At 50.8% G+C, this 19,151-nt stretch overlaps 1 protein-coding gene across 8 annotated transcripts in view; it reads left to right on the top strand.

Moving 5' to 3' along the window:
• Window positions 1-19,151, top strand: part of KLHDC3 (kelch domain containing 3) — a 445,816-nt gene that overhangs the window by 172,108 nt on the left and 254,557 nt on the right. For all 8 annotated transcript variants that reach the window (XR_014962883.1, XM_085610129.1, XM_085610133.1 and 5 more), the window contains one exon: window positions 16,625-16,711. Coding sequence is in view for 7 of the 8 variants with exons in the window: in XM_085610129.1 (XP_085466255.1) it covers window positions 16,625-16,711 (87 nt within the window). In the remaining variant the exon portion in view is untranslated. The remainder of the gene's footprint in view (window positions 1-16,624; window positions 16,712-19,151) is intronic.

The raw sequence follows: 19,151 nt of genomic DNA on the forward strand, positions 1-19,151 counted from the left end.
GAAACAATCAAGGGCTCGTGTCAAGAACAAACATGATGCAATTAACTCAGTGTCAACTACAATATTATTAAAAAAAAGATTCAATGATTTAATATATCCATGTTAAAAAGATTTCTAAACATGTATTTGAGACATCGATACTGTTAGACTGACGGAATTCAATCGATAGAAAAACATGAATAAAATACAAAATGACTTACTACATACATCCACACATAAATACAAAGGACAAATAATTAAGGTTTGATGAACTTAATACAAAAACAAAAATAGAGTGGCGATGAGATGCATCTTCTTCGTATCAAATACATGTTTAGAATGTTTTTAACATGAATATAATAAAATATTTAATCTTTTTTTCATAATATTGTAGTTGACACTGAGTTTATTGCATCATGTTTGTTCTTGACATGAGTCCTTGATTGTTTCTGACCACATGACTGCCTAAGGATTTACCCATAAATGTATTATTACCCTGCCCTAGGAATCTCGAATAATTGCAGGGGGTCCTTGTTATTTACATATATGTCAGTTTCTTTCTGGACGTCCGCTCCCTCGGACAAGGAGCCCAAAACGAATCCATTGAGCAGGTCTCTAACTTGGAATCTTTCTAGACGGAAAAGGAGCCAAAGCCACAAAAACTGTGATTGGTAACCGACTGGCCTGCCTTTGATTCACCATCGGTGGGACGCACTGTAGGCTGCATGAAAAACCCACCTTTCCCCATACTTTGAGTTGCCCTGAAACACTAATTCGTCAACTGAATTGACCACCGTAAATGCTTGACTTGAAAGAACAAATGGCGTGATTGATCGACAAACCAGATCGTCCCACCTTAATCAATAATTTACCAACAAACGTATCGGTCACGGGGTCACTCAGGAGGAGGAACGGGGTGGAGACGATAACGACTGTTCATTTCCACCCCGGCCACAGGACGAGAGCGGGCCCTTTAACCCGAACTGGACTTGTCTGGAGGAGGAGTCTATGAAAACCACGTCCGTAACAACGAGCCAATCCCGAGACGCGCTCGGACGTAAAGAGACCCCGGAAGAACAGGACAGCGCGAAAGCCGATGGAGGAGTCGGGAGCGGAGAGACGGAGGCAGTACGGAAGCGAGGAAGCGGAGCAGACGGAGAGAGAACGAGTGGAGGGACCGAAGAAGACGGAGACTAACACACGAAGGAGCCAGGAGGCCAACAGAGACGCGACTCGCCCCGCCACGTTCCAGGAGGAGCGTGGCTGGGAAAGGTACGGGACCGAGTCCTGGGTTTTGCTTTTCCACGGGGAGGGACTGGGTAGTTTCGAGCTGGCGTGGTCACAGGGGCGTGAGTGTGTGGACGCCGGTGTTTTTTTGACCTTTTGTCCCCTCACATTCGCCTACGAATATTCCTTTTCTTTTTTTGGTGAATATTACTTGGTGGCAGCCCCGGTGATCCTTCACTCCCCTTACCCCGTTCACCATCCGGTTATACAACCTTTTTCTCACCAGTGTGTCCCCGTGTTTTGTTTCCTTTTTCACTTCTCGCCTTGGAGAACCGGAGGGGAACCAGAGCCAGTGGGAAGCATACAAGAAAAAGACTCCGGGACAAGCAGGAAGACATCCTTCGCATCCACCACTATATTGCCTGTTCAATTGAGCCAATAAAGAAAAAAAGACCCCATACTCCCATGTACCGCGACTCATTTCCCCTCGACGGGAACCCTATGTGACAAGTGGCGAGCCAGATAGGAGGTGTTCAAACCCAACGTCCGAAACAGGATGGAGGCCCTTATCCATCAAATGAAGGAGGGCCAGGCAAAACTTGAATGGGCTGTGGAAAAATTTTCCAGTCAGGCCGAGGCAGATCGCGCCGTGTTCACTTCGGCAATCCAGAATCAGGGCGACAGTTTATTGAAACTAGCAGAGGGACATGCCCAACTTCTGGTCACGCTGGGGCAGGGCAAGCAATCCACCTGGAACTATAGTCCCCCCTACAGAAATTCGTACCAGGAGACGACCCCTTGGCATTTTTTTTTAACTTCAAAAGGGCCGCCAGGCCCAGTGCCTGGCCGGGAGACCGTTGGCCTTTTTATCTCGCCCCCCTCCTGACCGGAGAAGCACAAGCAGCCTACCAGATGGTAAACAAAGATGGGACCTCCACCTATACCGTTGTAAAACAATATGTTCTGGATCGGTTGGGTGTTGACGACGAGACACAGAGGTTAAGGTTTCGACAAGAACGGGGTGCCCCAGGTGATTTGCCAAAAACTCTGTTTTTCAAACTCAAAGGAGCCGCTGACCTCTGGCTTAAACCCCATGAAGCCAACATGGAGGAGGTCATGAATAAAATATATCTAGAGCAATTTCTGGAGGCCCTCCCATATTCCACCCAACGCTGGTTGAAACAGCATGCAGGATTGACATTGGACCAAGCCATTGAAATGGCGACTTCGTACACCAGGCCCCAAGGCCGGCCCCCTTCAAGAGAACCCGAGAGAAACACCCGACTAACCGGCCCTGGTAAGCCAGAGAAAAGAACCTCGAGACCCCTACCCGAAACTAACCGTCCTCGGATTGCTCGACCGGAAAATCCGACATACTCAGGTCCCCAATGTTATGACTGTGGGGAATGGGGACACCTAGCGAGGTACTGCCGCAAGAAAAAAGAGAAGGAGGAAGAACCGATGGACGTGAGCTATGTCCCCCGCTCTGTCTTTTTCGCCCAAGAAACCGGGCCAATCTTCTACGTAAGTGTAACTCTTAATGGGAGGGTGGTAAGAGCTCTCCTTGACTCCGGATGTAGACATTCGGTCGTGAGGAGGGAACTGATAGTCTTCATGGCTTTTACATGGGAAAACCGTGTATATCAGGTGTATACATAGGGACGTGAAGGAATACCCTTTGGCTAGGCTTGTATTAGGTACGGAGGGGGATACACCGTTGGAAGTAGAGGTGGGGGTGTCGGAGAATCTCCCCGAGCCTCTAATCATAGGGATTGATACCCCATGTTTTGCTCTCTTAATGCGTGCTGCCCTGAGCCCAACCAAACATAATATTCTTCTCACGCCTGAGCCATGGGCTAGAGATGATCATTTCCGGATGGCTCAACTGAATGACGCCAGCCTCACACATGCTTGGCAAAAAGCCCGAGAACCCCCGAACCCCATACACAAAACCTATCCCACCTTTATAGAAAAAAAGGGTCTACTGTACCGCCTCGCTAAACAGGACGCGGTCCCCCAACTCTTGGTCCCCTTAGAGTTCAGGGACCAAATCCTATTTTTTGCACACGCCCACCTCTTGGCAGGTCATTCCGGAGCTGAAAAAACAGGACAGGCCATCTTGCAACACTTCTTTTGGCCTGGGGTATATGCTCAAATCCAAAAGTATTGTCAGGAGTGTCAAATATGCCAACAACGTAATCCCTATGTTCCACCTCCAGTTCCCTTACGTCCCTTGCCCATCATCGGTACTCCCTTTGATCGATTAGGTATGGACATTATAGGGCCATTGCCCAAATCAGCACGCGGTCACCAGTATGCTCTGGTATTGATTGATTACGCCACCAGGTATCCTGAGGCCTTCCCCCTCCGAGCAGCGACGTCGGCCGCCATCGCACACAGGCTCGTAGAGGTGTTTTCCCGCATGGGGTTTCCCCGAGAGATCATCACAGATCAAGGTACACCCTTCGTGTCACGACTGATGAGACAGGTTTGCGAACAATTGTAGATCAAACACCTCTGTTTATCACCCTCAGACAGATGGGCTAGTTGAACGGTATAATGGTAGTCTAAAGCTTACCTTAAAGAAACTTCTGTCTGGGGACGGAAGGGACTGGGATCAACTGCTTCCGCTAGCCCTCTTTGTTCTACGTAGTCAGAAACAATCCAGTTTGGGGACCTCCTCTTTCGAGCTACTCTTTGGCCGCAAACCTAGAACCTTACTTGAAATCACCAGGGATAGTTGGCAACGGGAGGGATTGCAGGAGGCCGAAGCACTCCTAGACTATACCCGCCAGCTCCAAACCAGGCTACATAAACTGAGAACACTGGCCCATACCCACTTATCGGTGTCACAGACCAAACAAAAAACTTTTTATGACCGTGGCACAAAATGGAGAGAGTTGAGTGTAGGTGACTGGACACTCGTATTATTACCCACGTCCACACACAAATTAAAAAAAGAATCGCAAGGCCCTTTCAAGGTAGTCCGAAAGATAGGGAAAACCACCTACATCCTACAGATGACAGGGAACCGGACGCAAATGTACCATATCAATTTATTGAAAAAGTGGTTAGGACCCCCCCCTCCGTGGGCCATACTGTATCCATAGCTTTCCCCCTGTCTCACACAGTCACTGAGACTCCCATCAATCCTGATCTTCTATCTTCCCAAAAGGAGGAAATATGCTCTCTCCTTCTGAAGTTTCCAGACGTTTTTTCCGATCAGCCAGGAAAGACTCTCCTGGCAGAACACTCCATTTCCACCCCACCTGGGGTCGTGGTTAAACAAAAACCCTACCGGATACCCGAAGCCCGACGAACCGCATTTCAGGAGGAGGTATCGAGGATGTTGGTATCAGGGGTTATAGTCCCCTCACACAGCAATTGGTGTTCCCCAGTCGTCCTTGTACCAAAGCCGGATGGCAGCATCCGGTTTTGCATTGACTTTAGGGCCGTAAATCGAGTATCCAAACAAGACGCATATCCCCTTCCAAGGGTAGACGAACTCATAGAACGCCTTGGTGAGGCCAGATATATAACCGCCATCGACCTCACCAAGGGCTATTGGCAGATACCGTTGGCCCCAGCAGACCAGGAAAAAAACGCTTTCTCCACCCCCTCCGGCCACTACCACTTTACAGTCCTTCCCTTTGGGTTGCATGGGGCACCGGCCACCTTTCAAAGGGCCATGGACACCCTCCAGGGCCCTCACATACAGTACTCGGGGGCGTATCTTGATGAAATTGTGGTGTTCAGCAAGACCTGGGAGGAACACCTACTTCATTTAGGCAACATCCTTGATAGTCTTAGACATTCGGGGTTCCATGTTAATGCAAAAAAATCGAGGGTAGCTTTTCAGAAGGTCCGTTACTTGGGTTATCTCTTGGGGGAGGGACACATAGCTCCCCAGACAGAGAAAGTGGCTGCAATTCAGACAGTTCCCTATCCCAAAACCAAAAGGGACTTAAGGGCTTTTTTAGGTTTAGTCGGTTATTACCGCAGATTCATAGCCCATTTCACCACCATAGCAGGACCCCTAACAGACCTCTTACGCAAAACACACACCTCTCCTAGGTTACAGGCCCCTTCCGATCGTGAAGCCTAGGCCTTTCAATCCTTGAAAGACGCACTAACCACCTCCCCTGTATTGGTGACCCCTGACTTAAATAAGACCTTCATCCTACAAACGGACGCCTCCGGTATCGGGATAGGGGCGGTCCTGTCACAACCGGACAAGGATGGCCATGAGCGCCCCCTTCTTTATCTCAGCCGAAAACTGTTTCCAAGAGAACAAGCTTATTCCACCATAGAGAAGGAATGTCTAGCAGTAAAGTGGGGGGTTGAAAAGCTGCGATATTACATAGAGGGCAGACCCTTCATTCTTTATACAGACCACGCTCCCCTCACCTGGCTACAAAGGAACCACGGCCATAACGAACGCATCCTCCGTTGGTTTCTGGCCCTGCAGCCCTATCAAATAGACGTACGTCACCGAAAAGGGGCACATCAGGGGAACGCTGACTTTCTCTCCCGATTCCCTTGTTCCCCTGACCGGGGTACTCCAGGGGGAGGGAATTGTCACGGGGTCACTCAGGAGGAGGAATGGGGTGGAGACGATAACGACTGTTCGTTTCCACCCCGGCCACAGGACGAGAGCGGGCCCTTTAACCCGAACTGGACTTGTCTGGAGGAGGAGTCTATGAAAACCACGTCAGTAACAACGAGCCAATCCCGAGACGCGCTCGGACGTAAAGAGACCCCGGAAGGACAGGACAGCGCGAAAGCCGTGGAGGAGTCGGGAGCGGAGAGACGGAGGCAGTACGGAAGCGGAGCAGACGGAGAGAGAACGAGTGGAGGGACCAAAGAAGACGGAGACGAACACCTGAAGGAGCCAGGAGGCCAACAGAGACGCGACTCGCCCCGCCACGTTCCAGGAGGAGCGTGGCTGGGAAAGGTACGGGACAGAGTCCTGGGTTTTGCTTTTCCAAGGGGAGGGACTGGGTAGTTTCGAGCTGGGGTGGTCACAGGGGCGCGAGTGTGTGGACGCCGGTGTTTTTTTTGACCTTTTGTCCCCTCACATTCGCCTACGAATATTACTTTTCTTTTTTTGGTGAATATTACTTGGTGGCAGCCCCGGTGATCCTGCACTCCCCTTACCCCGTTCACCATCCGGTTATACAACCTTCTTCTCACCAGTGTGTCCCCGTGTTTTGTTTCCTTTTTCACTTCTCGCCTTGGAGAACCGGAGGGGAACCAGAGCCAGTAGGAAGCATACCAGAAAAAGACTCCGGGACAAGCAGGAAGCCGTCCTTCGCATCCACCACTATATTGCCTGTTCAATTGAGCCAATAAAGAAAGAGACCCCATACTCCCGTGTACCGCGACTCATTTCCCCTCGACGGGAACCCTATGTGACAGTATCCCATTGCGCAAAGATTAACACAACAGTACAATAGTTCTCCACCTAGCCCCCACCCCGACTCTTAGAACATGGCTGACCGTGCAGAAAAAAGCAATCCATTGTAAAAAATCAGATTACGGTCCGCAGACCAAGCAGCAAAAACAGACTCAAGTGAATTGCAGTGTGCAAATATGTCAGGAGATTAATAAAGCTTATTGAAAAAGGGATTTCATGTCAACCCTTAGTTCTGAACAATCCATCCTGGTCTTCCATTGGAAATTTAAATCCTTGAACCAGTTAGAATTTCAGTCCTTCATATGAAGGAAAACTGATCCCAAAATTCAGCCTCATAGAGGGATTGCTACAAAGGAGGCAGTGCCGCTGTATGGAGACCCCCGCCTCCTCGGCTGTGCAGGGGCTGACCAAAAGCTCCCTCAGACCAACCCCCATAAGCTTCCAACGTTTTGAGCGTTTTTCGTCAAACTCATTTAGAACCTACCTCTTCTGCCTGCTGGGAATGATTTCACTGATCTCCCCACTGAGGCCAAGAAATCCATCAATATTGTGGTGTGTATAAAGTGCATAACATCCAAGGCCCAATTAATGGAGAACAAATTCAATGAGATAAAGACTCTGGAAAATCATTTCAAGAAGATTGGATAACTAGAGATCAGATCTTCCCATGGGCGCAGCAAGATCTCTTCTAGAAATGAGGCAGAGTGATGTGTGGAATGGGGGAGTGTAAAGGAATGCGGTGTATTATATAGTGTGGTTGGGCGACCTTACCGTGTAATACACTTACCAACCCCTGTAGGTCCTGTATGCTTTGTCGGTGAAACCCTCAGCTTAACCCTGGATAGCTGTGACTCTGAACAGCAAGGCTTACACAGAGGAATAAGTGTAAAGCATTTAAACCACACCAAAACAATAAAGAAATTGAAACGACACTCAAGAAATCCAACACCAGTTTAAGAAAATAAACTGTATTTTCATGAGAATTTAGACATGATCGAAAAAGATCCAGTGGAGGGTCCCGGATAAAATAGATTTTCGAAAATATATTTCACAAGCAATATTAGATCAAAGAAATTTCACTCCACCGCAGACAAGCCTTGGAAAAGTCAACAAATTATACACTTTATTATTAAACTTAGGTAAGTACTTGCAGTGACCAACTTCGACGGGGAGCTCGTCAGGGGGACCTGCAAGGTCCTCAAGAACAGTTCCCTTCACAGGAGAAGCAGTCCTCTAACAAGGAGCTCGTCAGGGGGACCAGTGAGGTCCACAAGAACAGTTCCCTTCACAGGAGAAGCAGTCCTCCAACAAGGAGCTCGTCAGGAGGACCTGCAGGGTCCTCAAGAACAGTTCCCTTCACAGGAGAAGCAGTCCTTCAGCAAGGAGCTGGTCAGTGAGAGCTGCAAGGTCCTCAAGAACAGTTCCCTTCCCAGGAGAAGCAGTCCTCTAGCAAGGAGCTCGTCGGGGAGACCTGCAAGGTCCTCAAGAACCGTTCCCTTCACAGGAGAAGCAGTCCTCCAGCAGGGAGCTAGTCAGGGAGACCAGCGAGGTCCTCAAGAACAGTTCCCTTCACAGGAGAAGCCGTCCTTCGGCAAGGAACTCGTCGGGGAGAGCTGCAAGGTCCTCAAGAACCGTTCCCTTCACAGGAGAAGCAGTTCTCCAGCAGGGAGCTAGTCAGGGAGACCAGCGAGGTCCTGAAGAACAGTTCCCTTCACAGGAGAAGCAGTCCTTCAGCAAGGAGCTCGTCAGGGGGACCAGCGAGGTCCTCAAGAACAGTTCCCTTCACAGGAGTAGCAGTCCTTCAGCAAGGAGCTCGTCAGGGGGACCAGCGAGGTCCTCAAGAACAGTTCCCTTCACAGGAGAAGCAGTCCTCCAGCAAGGAGCTCGTCAGGGAGAGCTGCAAGGTCCTCAAGAACAGTTCCCTTCTCAGGAGAAGCAGTTCTTCAGCAGGGAGCTCGTCAGAAGGATCAGCGAGGTCCTCAAGAACAGTTCTCTTCACAGGAGAAGCCGTCCTTCAGCAGGGAGCTCGTCGGGGGGACCAGCGAGGTCCTCAAGAACAGTTCCCTTCACAGGAGAAGCCGTCCTTCAGCAGGGAGCGCGTCGGGGGGGACCAGCGAGGTCCTCAAGAACAGTTCCCTTCACAGGAGAAGCCGTCCTCCAGCAGGGAGCTCGTCGGGGGACCAGCGAGGTCCTCAAGAACAGTTCCTTTCACAGTAGAAGCTGTCCTCCAGCAAGGAGCTCGTCAGGGAGACCTGCAAGGTTCTCAAGAACAGTTCCCTTCACAGGAGAAGCCGTCCTTCAGCAGGGAGCTCGTCGGGGGGACCAGCGAGGTCCTCAAGAACAGTTCCCTTCACAGGAGAAGCAGTCCTCCAGCAGTTCTAGGCACTTTATCCGCGTTGCAATAGATTCCTTGGGAGTGGTCGTGATGCAGGGGATGAAGAATGCTGAAGATGCTCTAAGGATGCGGTCAATGGGGGTCTTCCTGAAGGGATTCCTGAGGACCAGAAAACGGTGCAGGGGTCGTGGTTGCAGGCTCAGTGTCCCATAAAGTCCTCTCCAGCTCGACCGAAGTCCAGTCGCCCCTGACTACCAGTGGCCTTTTGTCACGGTCTCTGGCCAATATTTCCTGGGGTGATAACTCACCTTCTGAAGGTCCCAGCAACTCTTTGACAGCACTCGCGTGATCAGTGAACTTGGGTGCAACTCTGTGCGTCTGGTCTTTGTCCATGGTGCTGCACGGCGGCGGTGGTAGCTGCTTCAAGATTTTAGGCTGCTAACTTGCCCCAGCAGACTTCTTCAGCTGTTGGGTCTCTGTGCTGCGAACAGAAGCTAAGTCAGGTGGTCCTTGGGGTTCTCTTGACTGGGATGTGGAGACAGCTTCCCCTTGAGCAGGATACGATGGGCACAGTCTCTCTCTCTTTGCTAGCCACCAGGTGCAGCAAGTGCAGTCTGTCATTGCAGCCTCTCTTTGCTGGTCCCTTGGGGCTGCAGGGCAGTCCTCATTCGGCACTTCCTCTATTCTGCTGGGGTGGAAAGGGGTATGATCTCTGCTAGGGGTGGAGAGGGGCATGATTTCTGCTGCGGGTAGAGAGGGATAAGATGTCTGCAGGGGTGGAGAGGGGTATGATTTCTGTTGGGGTTGGGGAGGGGTGTGACCTCTGCTTGGGGTGGAGTGAGGTATGACATCTGCTTGTGGTGGAGTGAGGTATGATCTCTGGGGCGGAAAGGGGTATGACCTCTGCTCGGGGTGGAGAGGGGTATGACCTCTGCTTGGGGTGGAGTGAGGTTGATGTCTGCTGGGAACAGAGAGGGGTATGATCTCTGCTGGGGCGGAGAAGGTTATGACCTCTGCTGGGGTGGAGAAGGGTATGACCTCTGCTTGGGGTGGAGAGGGGCATGATCTTTGCTTGGGGTGGAGAGGGGTATGATTTCTGCTGGGAGTGGAGAAGGGTATGACCTCTGCTGGGGTGGAGAAGGGTATGACCTCTGCTGGGGGTGGAGAGGGGTATGACCTCTGCTGGGGGTGGAGAGGGGTATGACCTCTGCTGGGGGTGGAGAGGGGTATGACCTCTGCTGGGGGTGGAGAGGGGTATGATCTCTGCTGGGGGTGGAGAGGGGTATGATCTCTGCTGGGGGTGGAGAGTGGTATGATCTCTGCTGGGGTGGAGAGGGGTATGATCTCTGCTGGGGGTGGAGAGGGGTATGATCCCTGCTGAGGTGGAGAGGGGTATGATCTCTGCTGGGGGTGGAGAGGGATATGATCTCTGGGGTGTGTAGGAGAGTAGGATCTGCTTCACATGGGTACCCCCACTTTTTGCTGGTGTTTCAATGTTTTTGCGACCTTAGTCTGGCTGTGGCCCTGCTAATCAGGACCACAGCCTAGCTGCTTCCTCTCTAAAATGGTTTGCATGTACATTAGGTACATATCTGATTGGATTCTGGAGTGCCTTATAAGCCCCTAGTATATGATATACTATGTACCTAGGGCATAGGTACCTCAGAGGCCTACCAGTGGCTAAGCATATATTGTGCCACCCCTGGGAAGCACTCCAAAATGGCACCACAGGTCTGCTACTGCAGCCTGAGTAAGGGTATGCTTGCACCCCTTACAGTGGTATAGGCTACCTATATCCACCTATATATACAGACACATATAAACCTATAAGTCACTCCTATGACAGGCCTTGACAATCCTGAATGCAGAGTGCTTGGTTTTGTGTGAGAGGGTGCCCAAGCATGTGCTGAGCCCCTCTACAGCTTTCGAAAATACTTCCTTATGGCTATTCTGTGATACAGACAAAAGTTGTGTTGGGATGCACACCTTATTCTTCCGTCATAATCCATCATTTTTTTCTCCGTCAATACAGCCATACCACATACTCTTAAGTGCATTATAACCTTGCGGTAAATGCTAACTTTGGAATGGCTGCATCAAAACATGTGTTTGGTGTCAAACGCTTCGGAATACTACCCCCCCCCCCCGCCAGTTCTGGCAGCGGGGGTAGCATTCCACCCTTCTAGAGGGAAAGACATGTTCACAATGGTCTAACCCAGTTGGACTTTCCTGAGCCCTGGCATCACAAAATGGATGCCTCTGCCACAGACAGGCCACCTGCTGCTGACCGAAACTCCAGCAAGGGAGGCCTGGACAATAGGTTTCCTGTCGAAGGGAGGTGTAACCACCTCCCAGACAGGCAGATGTGTATTGGGGCTGGGCGGGAGCACTCTCTGGTGCTGTGAAGTCCTACACTGGGGGCACAGTTGGTGTCCCTGTGCATAGTCCAGTTCAAACCGGTTTCAGGGACTACCTGCCCCTGCTCTGGCACGAAACTGGACAAAGGAAATGGGTGTAACCACCCCTCTTTCCAAACCCTCCCATAGGTGGGTCCCTAGAGTATGTCCAACCCCCAAACTTAGTATAAGTATGGGAACCCAGTCCTTGCGACTTTAGATTACCCTGGACGAAACTCTGCAACATCTATCCTGACTAGAAGACTGAAGAAATCTCCCTTGGGGTCAAGGAGTGACTCCCCTGCTTGGCAGGCACCAAAGAAACAACTGACCGGTCTGCAATTCTGAAGCTTCCCCCGGACGCCGAAGTCTCTGCATCCCCAGAGGTGGATTTCCAGACTTCCCCGAGACTATCCTGAGTCCACAGCAAAGCTGAGGACCGTGGCTATCGTGGGTGACGTTGAACCGTGACCCCTGGACACTGTGAACCTTTGCAGCAACACTATCTTCTGGGACTTCCTCGAAGTTGTGCTTTGGGCCTTGAGTAGCCCCAGCCTTGAGCACCTCCTGCACCGAAGATTGCTGGCCGCCACTCCACGAGTGACCCGTGGGCCAGTTTCAAGTGCGAGCGCTCAAGGCTCCTTCGCGATCACTAGCCTGTTGGCTAGCAGGTCCCCACAAAGGCAACTCCTCTTCTACTTGTGCTTTCCTGGTTGCTCCAGATGTGCCTTGACTTACCCTTGGGGGGTGAGTCCCTCAGACCTTGCTGGTCTGCACCGCATTCCTTTCTCTGAATTCCTGTGACTTGCCGTTGCCAAGGCTTGTTGGGTCCAATCTGGTCGCCGACACCGCAGCACTCTACAGACTTCGTGGGACAGCTCGAATCTGGCTCGTGGAGTGCGTCGACGCCTCCTGGACCTCGTGGCTGAAGAGTCAAGACACCCATCAACTCACCTGAAGCACCCGACATCTGTGGGCATTGGTCCATCCTGCCCCAGGTCACTGGCAAGTGACCCAGACTCTGTCCCCTCTGCTTTCAGGTTCCTTCCATCCTAGATCCAGGCTTGGATCTCTGCGGACACTTCTCTTCACGGCAGCAGCAGTTCTTTGCCAGCTTCCATTGAAATCGACGATGCAACCTGACACCACTTTTTTTTGGTATATGGTTTAGTATGCCCCTAGGGCCCAAACGTGTATTTGTGCTAATATTGTTGATAACTAACTTGTAACCTAAGTACTTCGAACTCCAGTCCTATAAAGAGACTAGAGGGGTGTGTTTGATCTTAATTACATATATTTTGAATATATATGTGGTGTGGTTGTCCTTTCATTTGATCATTCAAGAGATTATAGACTGGTAAAACAAGCTGCTTTACATTCCTTCAAGACTTAGCCTGAAGGCTGCTCTCCATAGCTACCACTAGGATAGCTTACAATAAAGGTTGTCTATAACCAATCACCATAAGGGGTGGTTGGACTGATACAAGGTGCCCACTAGAACTTGTGGACAGCATATATCAGGCCAACTTCTCACAGGGTGGAGAGGGGTATGATCTCTGCTGGGGTGGAGAGGGGTATGATCTCTGCTGGGGTTGAGAGGGGTATGATCTCTGCTAGGGTGGAGAGGGCTGTTGTCTCTGCTGGAGGTGGAGAGAGGTATGATCTCTGCTGGGGGTGAAGAGGGGTATGATCTCTGCTGGGGGTGGAGAGGGATATGATCTCTGCTGGGGGTGGAGAGGGGTATGATCTCTGCTGGGGGTGGAGAGGGGTATGATCTCTGCTGGGGTGGAGAGGGGTATGATCTCTGCTGGGGTGGAGAGGGGTGTTGTCTCTGCTGGAGGTGAAGAGAGGTATGATCTCTGCTGGGGGTGGAGGGGGGTATGATCTCTGCTGGGGTGGAGTGAAGTAGGATCTCTGCTGGGGTGGAGAGGGGTATAATCTGTACTAGGGGTGGAGAGGTATGATTTTTGCTGGGGGTTTATTTATTTATTTTACAGTTTTATAGAGTGCGAACCAGACCCGTGAGGGTATCAGAGCGCTTTACAAGATCGAAGGGGGGGAATAAAACATAAGGATGGGAGGGGTCACACTGGGAGATAAAGGGATACAGGAGGAGCACGCAGTTTAAAGTCCAAGCTACATGAGGGAGCAACATTGAAGCATTCAAAGTAACAATAAAAAGGTTTCCAATCCACGTGGTGCACCATAGCTGAGGTCGACGCTACATTTGGGATAAAAAAAAAATTAGAGCAGGTAGATATAAGGTACGAGAGGCAAGACTATGAGGTGATTGTAAAGAGTTCGCTAGATGAGGTATTTTCCCATTAAGAAAGTTTTGGTCTCCTTCTTCTTAAAGTGTGCCAAGGACGGGAGTCTTCTAATGGAGGGTGGCAGAGAGTTCCAGATTCTTGGAGCTGCTCCAGAGAAGGCTCGATTGTAGGTTTTTTTTCTTCCGGAAGTGTGCTGGCTGCAACAGCAGGTTTTTGGCAGATCGGGAATTTCTGGCCTGTCCGGATATCACGAGTTTTTGTGCAAGAAATGTGGTTGAGTTCGCGTACAGAGCTTTGTGAGTTATGCAAGCCAGTTTAAATTGTATTCTGGCCTCCAGGGGAAGCCAGTTCAGAGCTTTGAGGTGGGGAGAGATGTGGTCAAATGTATTTGAGCCCGTTATGAGTCTGGCAGCGGTGTTGAGGCAGGCTTTCAGTGGGGCCAGAGAGTTCTTGGGTAGCCCTGCGAGAGTAGAGCATCCATATTCCTCTGGAGATGAAAAGGGCCTGGGTTGCCATTTTAAAGTCGGACCTATCGAGGAAGGGTTTTAGGTTTCATAGGTAGCTCAGGTGGAATCTAGCCGTTTTGGCCATCGTGTTTATATGGCTGTGCATATTCAAGCTGCCGTCAAAGGTTATTCCCAGGGATTTTGCCGAGTCAACAATGGTAGGAGGGCAGTTTAGTGCCGTGATTGTCTTGATCCATTCCTGGATGTCTGGATTTGGTTTGGGTGGGGAGATCAGAAGGAATTTCGGTTTTGTTTGCGTTGAGTTTAAGCTGGTTGGCAGTGAGCCAGTGGACTGTTAGCTTCAGTGCCTTGTTTAAGGAGAGAATGTCCTGAGGGGAAGAGATTTTTATGTAGACCTCTGTATCGTCGGCGTACATAAGGTAGGAGATGTTGGCGGCACGAAGCACCTCGGTGAGAGGTTCAAGATAAAGGTTGAAAAGGGTAGGGGATAGGGTTGATCCTTGGGGGACTCCCACGGAAACTCGAGAGGGGGCGGATAGATCACCATTGATGAGGACTCTTTGTGAGCGGTGCCCTCCAACCCCATCCTGAATTTGAGGCGTTCAAGGAGAATTTCATGGTTTACCGTATCAAAGGCGGAAGAGAGGTCTAGAAGGATTAGGAGACAGGTTTTGCCTAGATCTAGTGCTTGGAGAGCGACATCAACAATGTGGAGGAGGGTGGTTTCTGTGCTGTGTCCCGGTCTGAAGCCTGATTGAAAGTCATCTAGCAGGTGAAAGTTGTTGATGTGAAGGCTTAGCTGCTGTTGCACACATTTTTCCAGAACTTTGGCAAGGAGTGGGATGTTGGAAATGGGTCTATAGTTCTCGGCGGAGGCAGGGTCCAGCGTAGGTTTTTTTAGGATGGGGACAACTTGGCCCGCCTTGAGGGAGTCAGGAATTGAGCCCTATAGGAGGGAGGAGTTGATTATTGAGGTCCAGGAAGGGATGATGGCCTTGGAGGCGGCAGCTAGGCAGTTAGAGGGGAGAGGATCGTTAAAGTGATTGTTCGGTTTGAGGGAGGCAAGGATATTCGAGATAGATTGATCGTTAAATGGATTCAAATTGGACCAGTGTGCTAGGTTTTTGGGTGAGGTTTGGGTGGACAACACGGAGAGAAGAGGTGGAGCTGGCTGATTTTGATTTTGGTGGTGGGTTGCAGATTTAAGCTCATTTCTTAAGGCCGAGATTTTGTCACAGAAGAAGTAAGCGAATTCCTCACTTGATATTAAGGGTTTCGGTATTTCTTTGGCAGTTTTCACTAGTTTGTTGGATTGATGTTTGACCAAGTCGAACAGCTTGCGAGGCCGATTTTTCGCATTTTCCAGTTCAGTTCTGAAGAATTATTTTTTTGTGTTGAGTATTTTCTTGTTGTAGACCTTTCTGGCCTGGCGAAGAAGATTTAGATGTGCTGCAGATGGGTGTTTTTTCCAGATTCGTTCAGACTGTCGCAGGGATCTCCTCTCCTTGTTGAGGGATCCACTGAACCAGGGGTTTCTGTCTTTGATCTGTTTTCTTTTTAGTTTTAGCGGTGCCAGGTCATCAAGAATGTCGGATATGGTGGAGGAGTAGTGGTCCGCCGGGTTTGTGACCGCTGTGCACTATGGAGGGGGGGGGGGGGGGGGGGGGGGGGTCAGAATCACAACGGGCTGCCAATTTCTCGTGGTCGAGGTTCTTGGTGTCCCCGACCCATTGTTTGGGAATCACAGGTTGGGGGGCCCATGATTTGCGAGTGCTGGGCAGGAGGAAGGTGATGGCGTGGTGGTCCGACCAATCACAAGGATCAATGGACATAAGCTTGACCGCTGATTTCTTAGCAATGATCCAGTCGAGTGTGGCACTGTTCGCGTGAGTGGGGAGGGAGCAGGCTTGGGTAAGGGCTAGATTGGCCAGGAGGTCTCTGATGGCATTGACCTGAGGATCTTTAGGATCGTTCCAATGCCAATTAAAGTCACCAAGAAAAATGTCGTTAGAGCTTGGGGACATCTTAGCTGTGATGATTTCCATGAGGAGGTCCGTAAAGCTGTCATTTTTGCAGGAGGGGTGGTAAAAGATGTGCAGTTTGCACAGCTGGGAGGTGTTGTTGGAGATGGCGAGTGCGAGGTGCGGGGTGGAGTGACGTATGACCTCCACAGTGGGTGGAGAGGGGTATGATCTCTGCTGGGGTGGAGAGGTATGATCTCTGCTGCGGTCGAGAGGGGTATGATCTTGGCTGGGGTGGAGTGAGGTATGATCTCTGCTGGGTTGTATAGGGGTGTGATCTCTGCTAGGGTGGAGACGGGTGTGATCTCTGTTCTGGGTGGAGAGGTGTATATTCTGTGCTGCGGGTGGAGAGGTGTATATTCTGTGCTGTGTGTGGAGAGGGGTATAATCTGTGTTCTGGGTGGAGAGGTGTAGGAGCTCTGCTCGGGTGGAGTGAGGTATGATTTCTGCTCGGCTGTCTATCTGGTTGTCGTACCTCACGCCTCACTCATGACTGACTGTCTTTCGTTACAGTTGCCTACAATGGGGAGCTCTACGTGTTTGGTGGCTACAACGCACGGCTGAACCGGCACTTCCACGACCTGTGGAAGTTTAGTCCAGGTGAGACGGTGTCCCAACGCAGTGCTCTTTGTGGCTGTGTGCTCTGCTGCTTATAAAGACGTCAGTCGTGTCCCAGCGCAGCGCTCTTTGTGGCTGTGTGCTCTGCTGCTTATAAAGACGTCAGTCGTGTCCCAGCGCAGCGCTCTTTGAAGCCCTGTGCTCTGCTGCTTAAATAGTAGTCAGTACTTGTATCACTGAAAGCACTCTTGCTTATGTTAATAACGTTGAGGAGCTTAGGTGGTGGGTTGTGTGGTGGTTCTGTATGTGTGTCGCTGGGTTGACTGTGTTGCCCTGGTGAATATGGGGGCTGTGACCTTTACACGCTGCTGTGGATCGTGCGCGCTGCTGGCTGTGGACCGTGCGCGCTGCTGGCTGTGGACCGTGCGTGCTGCTGGCTTTGGACCGTGCGTGCTGCTGGCTTTGGACCGTGCACGCTGCTGGCTGTGGACCGTGCGCGCTGCTGGCTGTGAACCGTGCGCGCTGCTGGCTGTGAACCGTGCGCGCTGCTGGCTGTGAACCGTGCGCGCTGCTGGCTGTGAACCGTGCGCGCTGCTGGCTGTGAACCGTGCGCGCTGCTGGCTGTGACCAGTACGCTCTGCTGTCTGTGACCAGTACGCTCTGCTGTCTGTGACCAGTACGCTCTGCTGTCTGTGACCAGTACGCTCTGCTGTCTGTGACCAGTACGCTCTGCTGGCTGTGACCAGTACGCTCTGCTGGCTGTGACCAGTACGCTCTGCTGGCTGTGACCCGTGTGCGCTGCTGGCTGTGACCCGTGTGCGCTGCTGGCTGTGACCCGTGTGCGCTGCTGGCTATGACCCGTGTGCGCTGCTGGCTGCTTGTGCGCTGTTGGCTGTGACCCGTGTGCGCTGCTGTGAACTCTGTGCCCCGCTGTAGTAGGACAGGCGGATCCTGTGCTGTGCCTGTAGATACAAAAACATTGAATAATTGGGCACTTGAGGAGAGACAGATTGATTCCTAAATGTTGTTCGAGGCATATGAGCTGCAGATCACACACTTAGCATTAGATCGCCATCTGGTGTTGGGCTCGGATGCTTGCACCTTGTTGTTGTCTTGGAAGAAGTCTTTGTTAGTCACGAGATAGGTGACTTCTCCCTTTGACGATAGTGCGCATGGGCATCGACTCCATCCTCAGATTATTTTTTTTCCGCCATTGGGTCCGGATGCAACTTTTGCGCTCCGATTCGAAAGTACTTTTCAAACTTTTTCGCCGCGCACAACTTCATCACATTCTTTTGATTGACTTCGACATCGAAATCTTCGCTTTGCCTTTCACCGCTTTGATTCCAGTCGTCGACGCGGGCCGCTGGGCCTATTGACGCCGTGAGACCTACGGCGCATGGAAAGGACGCCGTTCCAAAAATGCCCCCAGTGTGGAGCAAAATTTCCACACAGTGACCATCATAAGGTCTGCAACCTGTGCCTCTCGCCAGAACACGACGAGTCCAGCTGCCCAGCCTGCGCCTCTTCGAGATCGTCGGGCTCCACGACACATCATGGCGCAGAGATCAGCTCCGGAACCATAGGATATCTTCGAGGGTCCAGATGTCCCATAAGAAGATTCCGAAGATCCTTCTAACCCCCTTCCTCTCCCTAAACCTGTTACACCACCTTTGCCTGTAACTTCTCCACCACCACCAGATGATGACCTAGGGGTGGGGGGAGACCCCAATGATCCGTTCACGGATCCAGATGACCCACCACAGGACGATTGGAATTACCCAATAGATCTACCAGACCTCCCAAGCCCTCAGCTATACCCAACAAAACCATCTCCCCCAGACGATAACATTGGTTTTGGACAGTTGATCAATAGGGCTGCCGTTTTTCACTGTGTGACAATGCACTCAGACACAGCAGAGGAGGATTTCCTTTTAGATACATTTGAACAGTCCCAAAAACCTGTACAAATATTAACAATTATCAAAGGGGTCATTAAACATGCCCCTGACGTATTCAAAGATCCCGCACGAGCCAGGATTCTTCATCCTAGGATCGATTTAAAAAAAAAAATTATATATATATATATATAATCTACTGGCGGTCGCCAGTAGATAGTTATAGTTAGGACCGAGTTTCCATAGGAAATCTCAAAATTCTATTTTGAATAACTTTGGCGCCGATTGACGAATCCTCGCGAAATTTTCAAAACTAATGGGGCGCTCCGCTCCGCTCATACCCTGAAAGTCTTGGGGTGATTCGTCAAGCGGGGGCCGAGAAAAAGGGGGGGTCCCAAAACGCATTTTCCCCATGGATTTTTCCATAGGGACTTTAGTCACAGCTACAGCCCGAACGGCTGAGCAGAATTACGTGAAATTTGGCAGAGAGGTAGCCATAAGGTCCATGAAGTGCCTTTTGCAGGTTTGGTGTAAATCTGCTCAGTATTTCCAGAGAAAATAGCATTTAAATCAATATATATATC

The sequence above is a fragment of the Triturus cristatus genome, chromosome 6, assembly GCF_964204655.1.
Source record: "Triturus cristatus chromosome 6, aTriCri1.1, whole genome shotgun sequence".
NCBI classification, from domain to species: domain Eukaryota; kingdom Metazoa; phylum Chordata; class Amphibia; order Caudata; family Salamandridae; genus Triturus; species Triturus cristatus.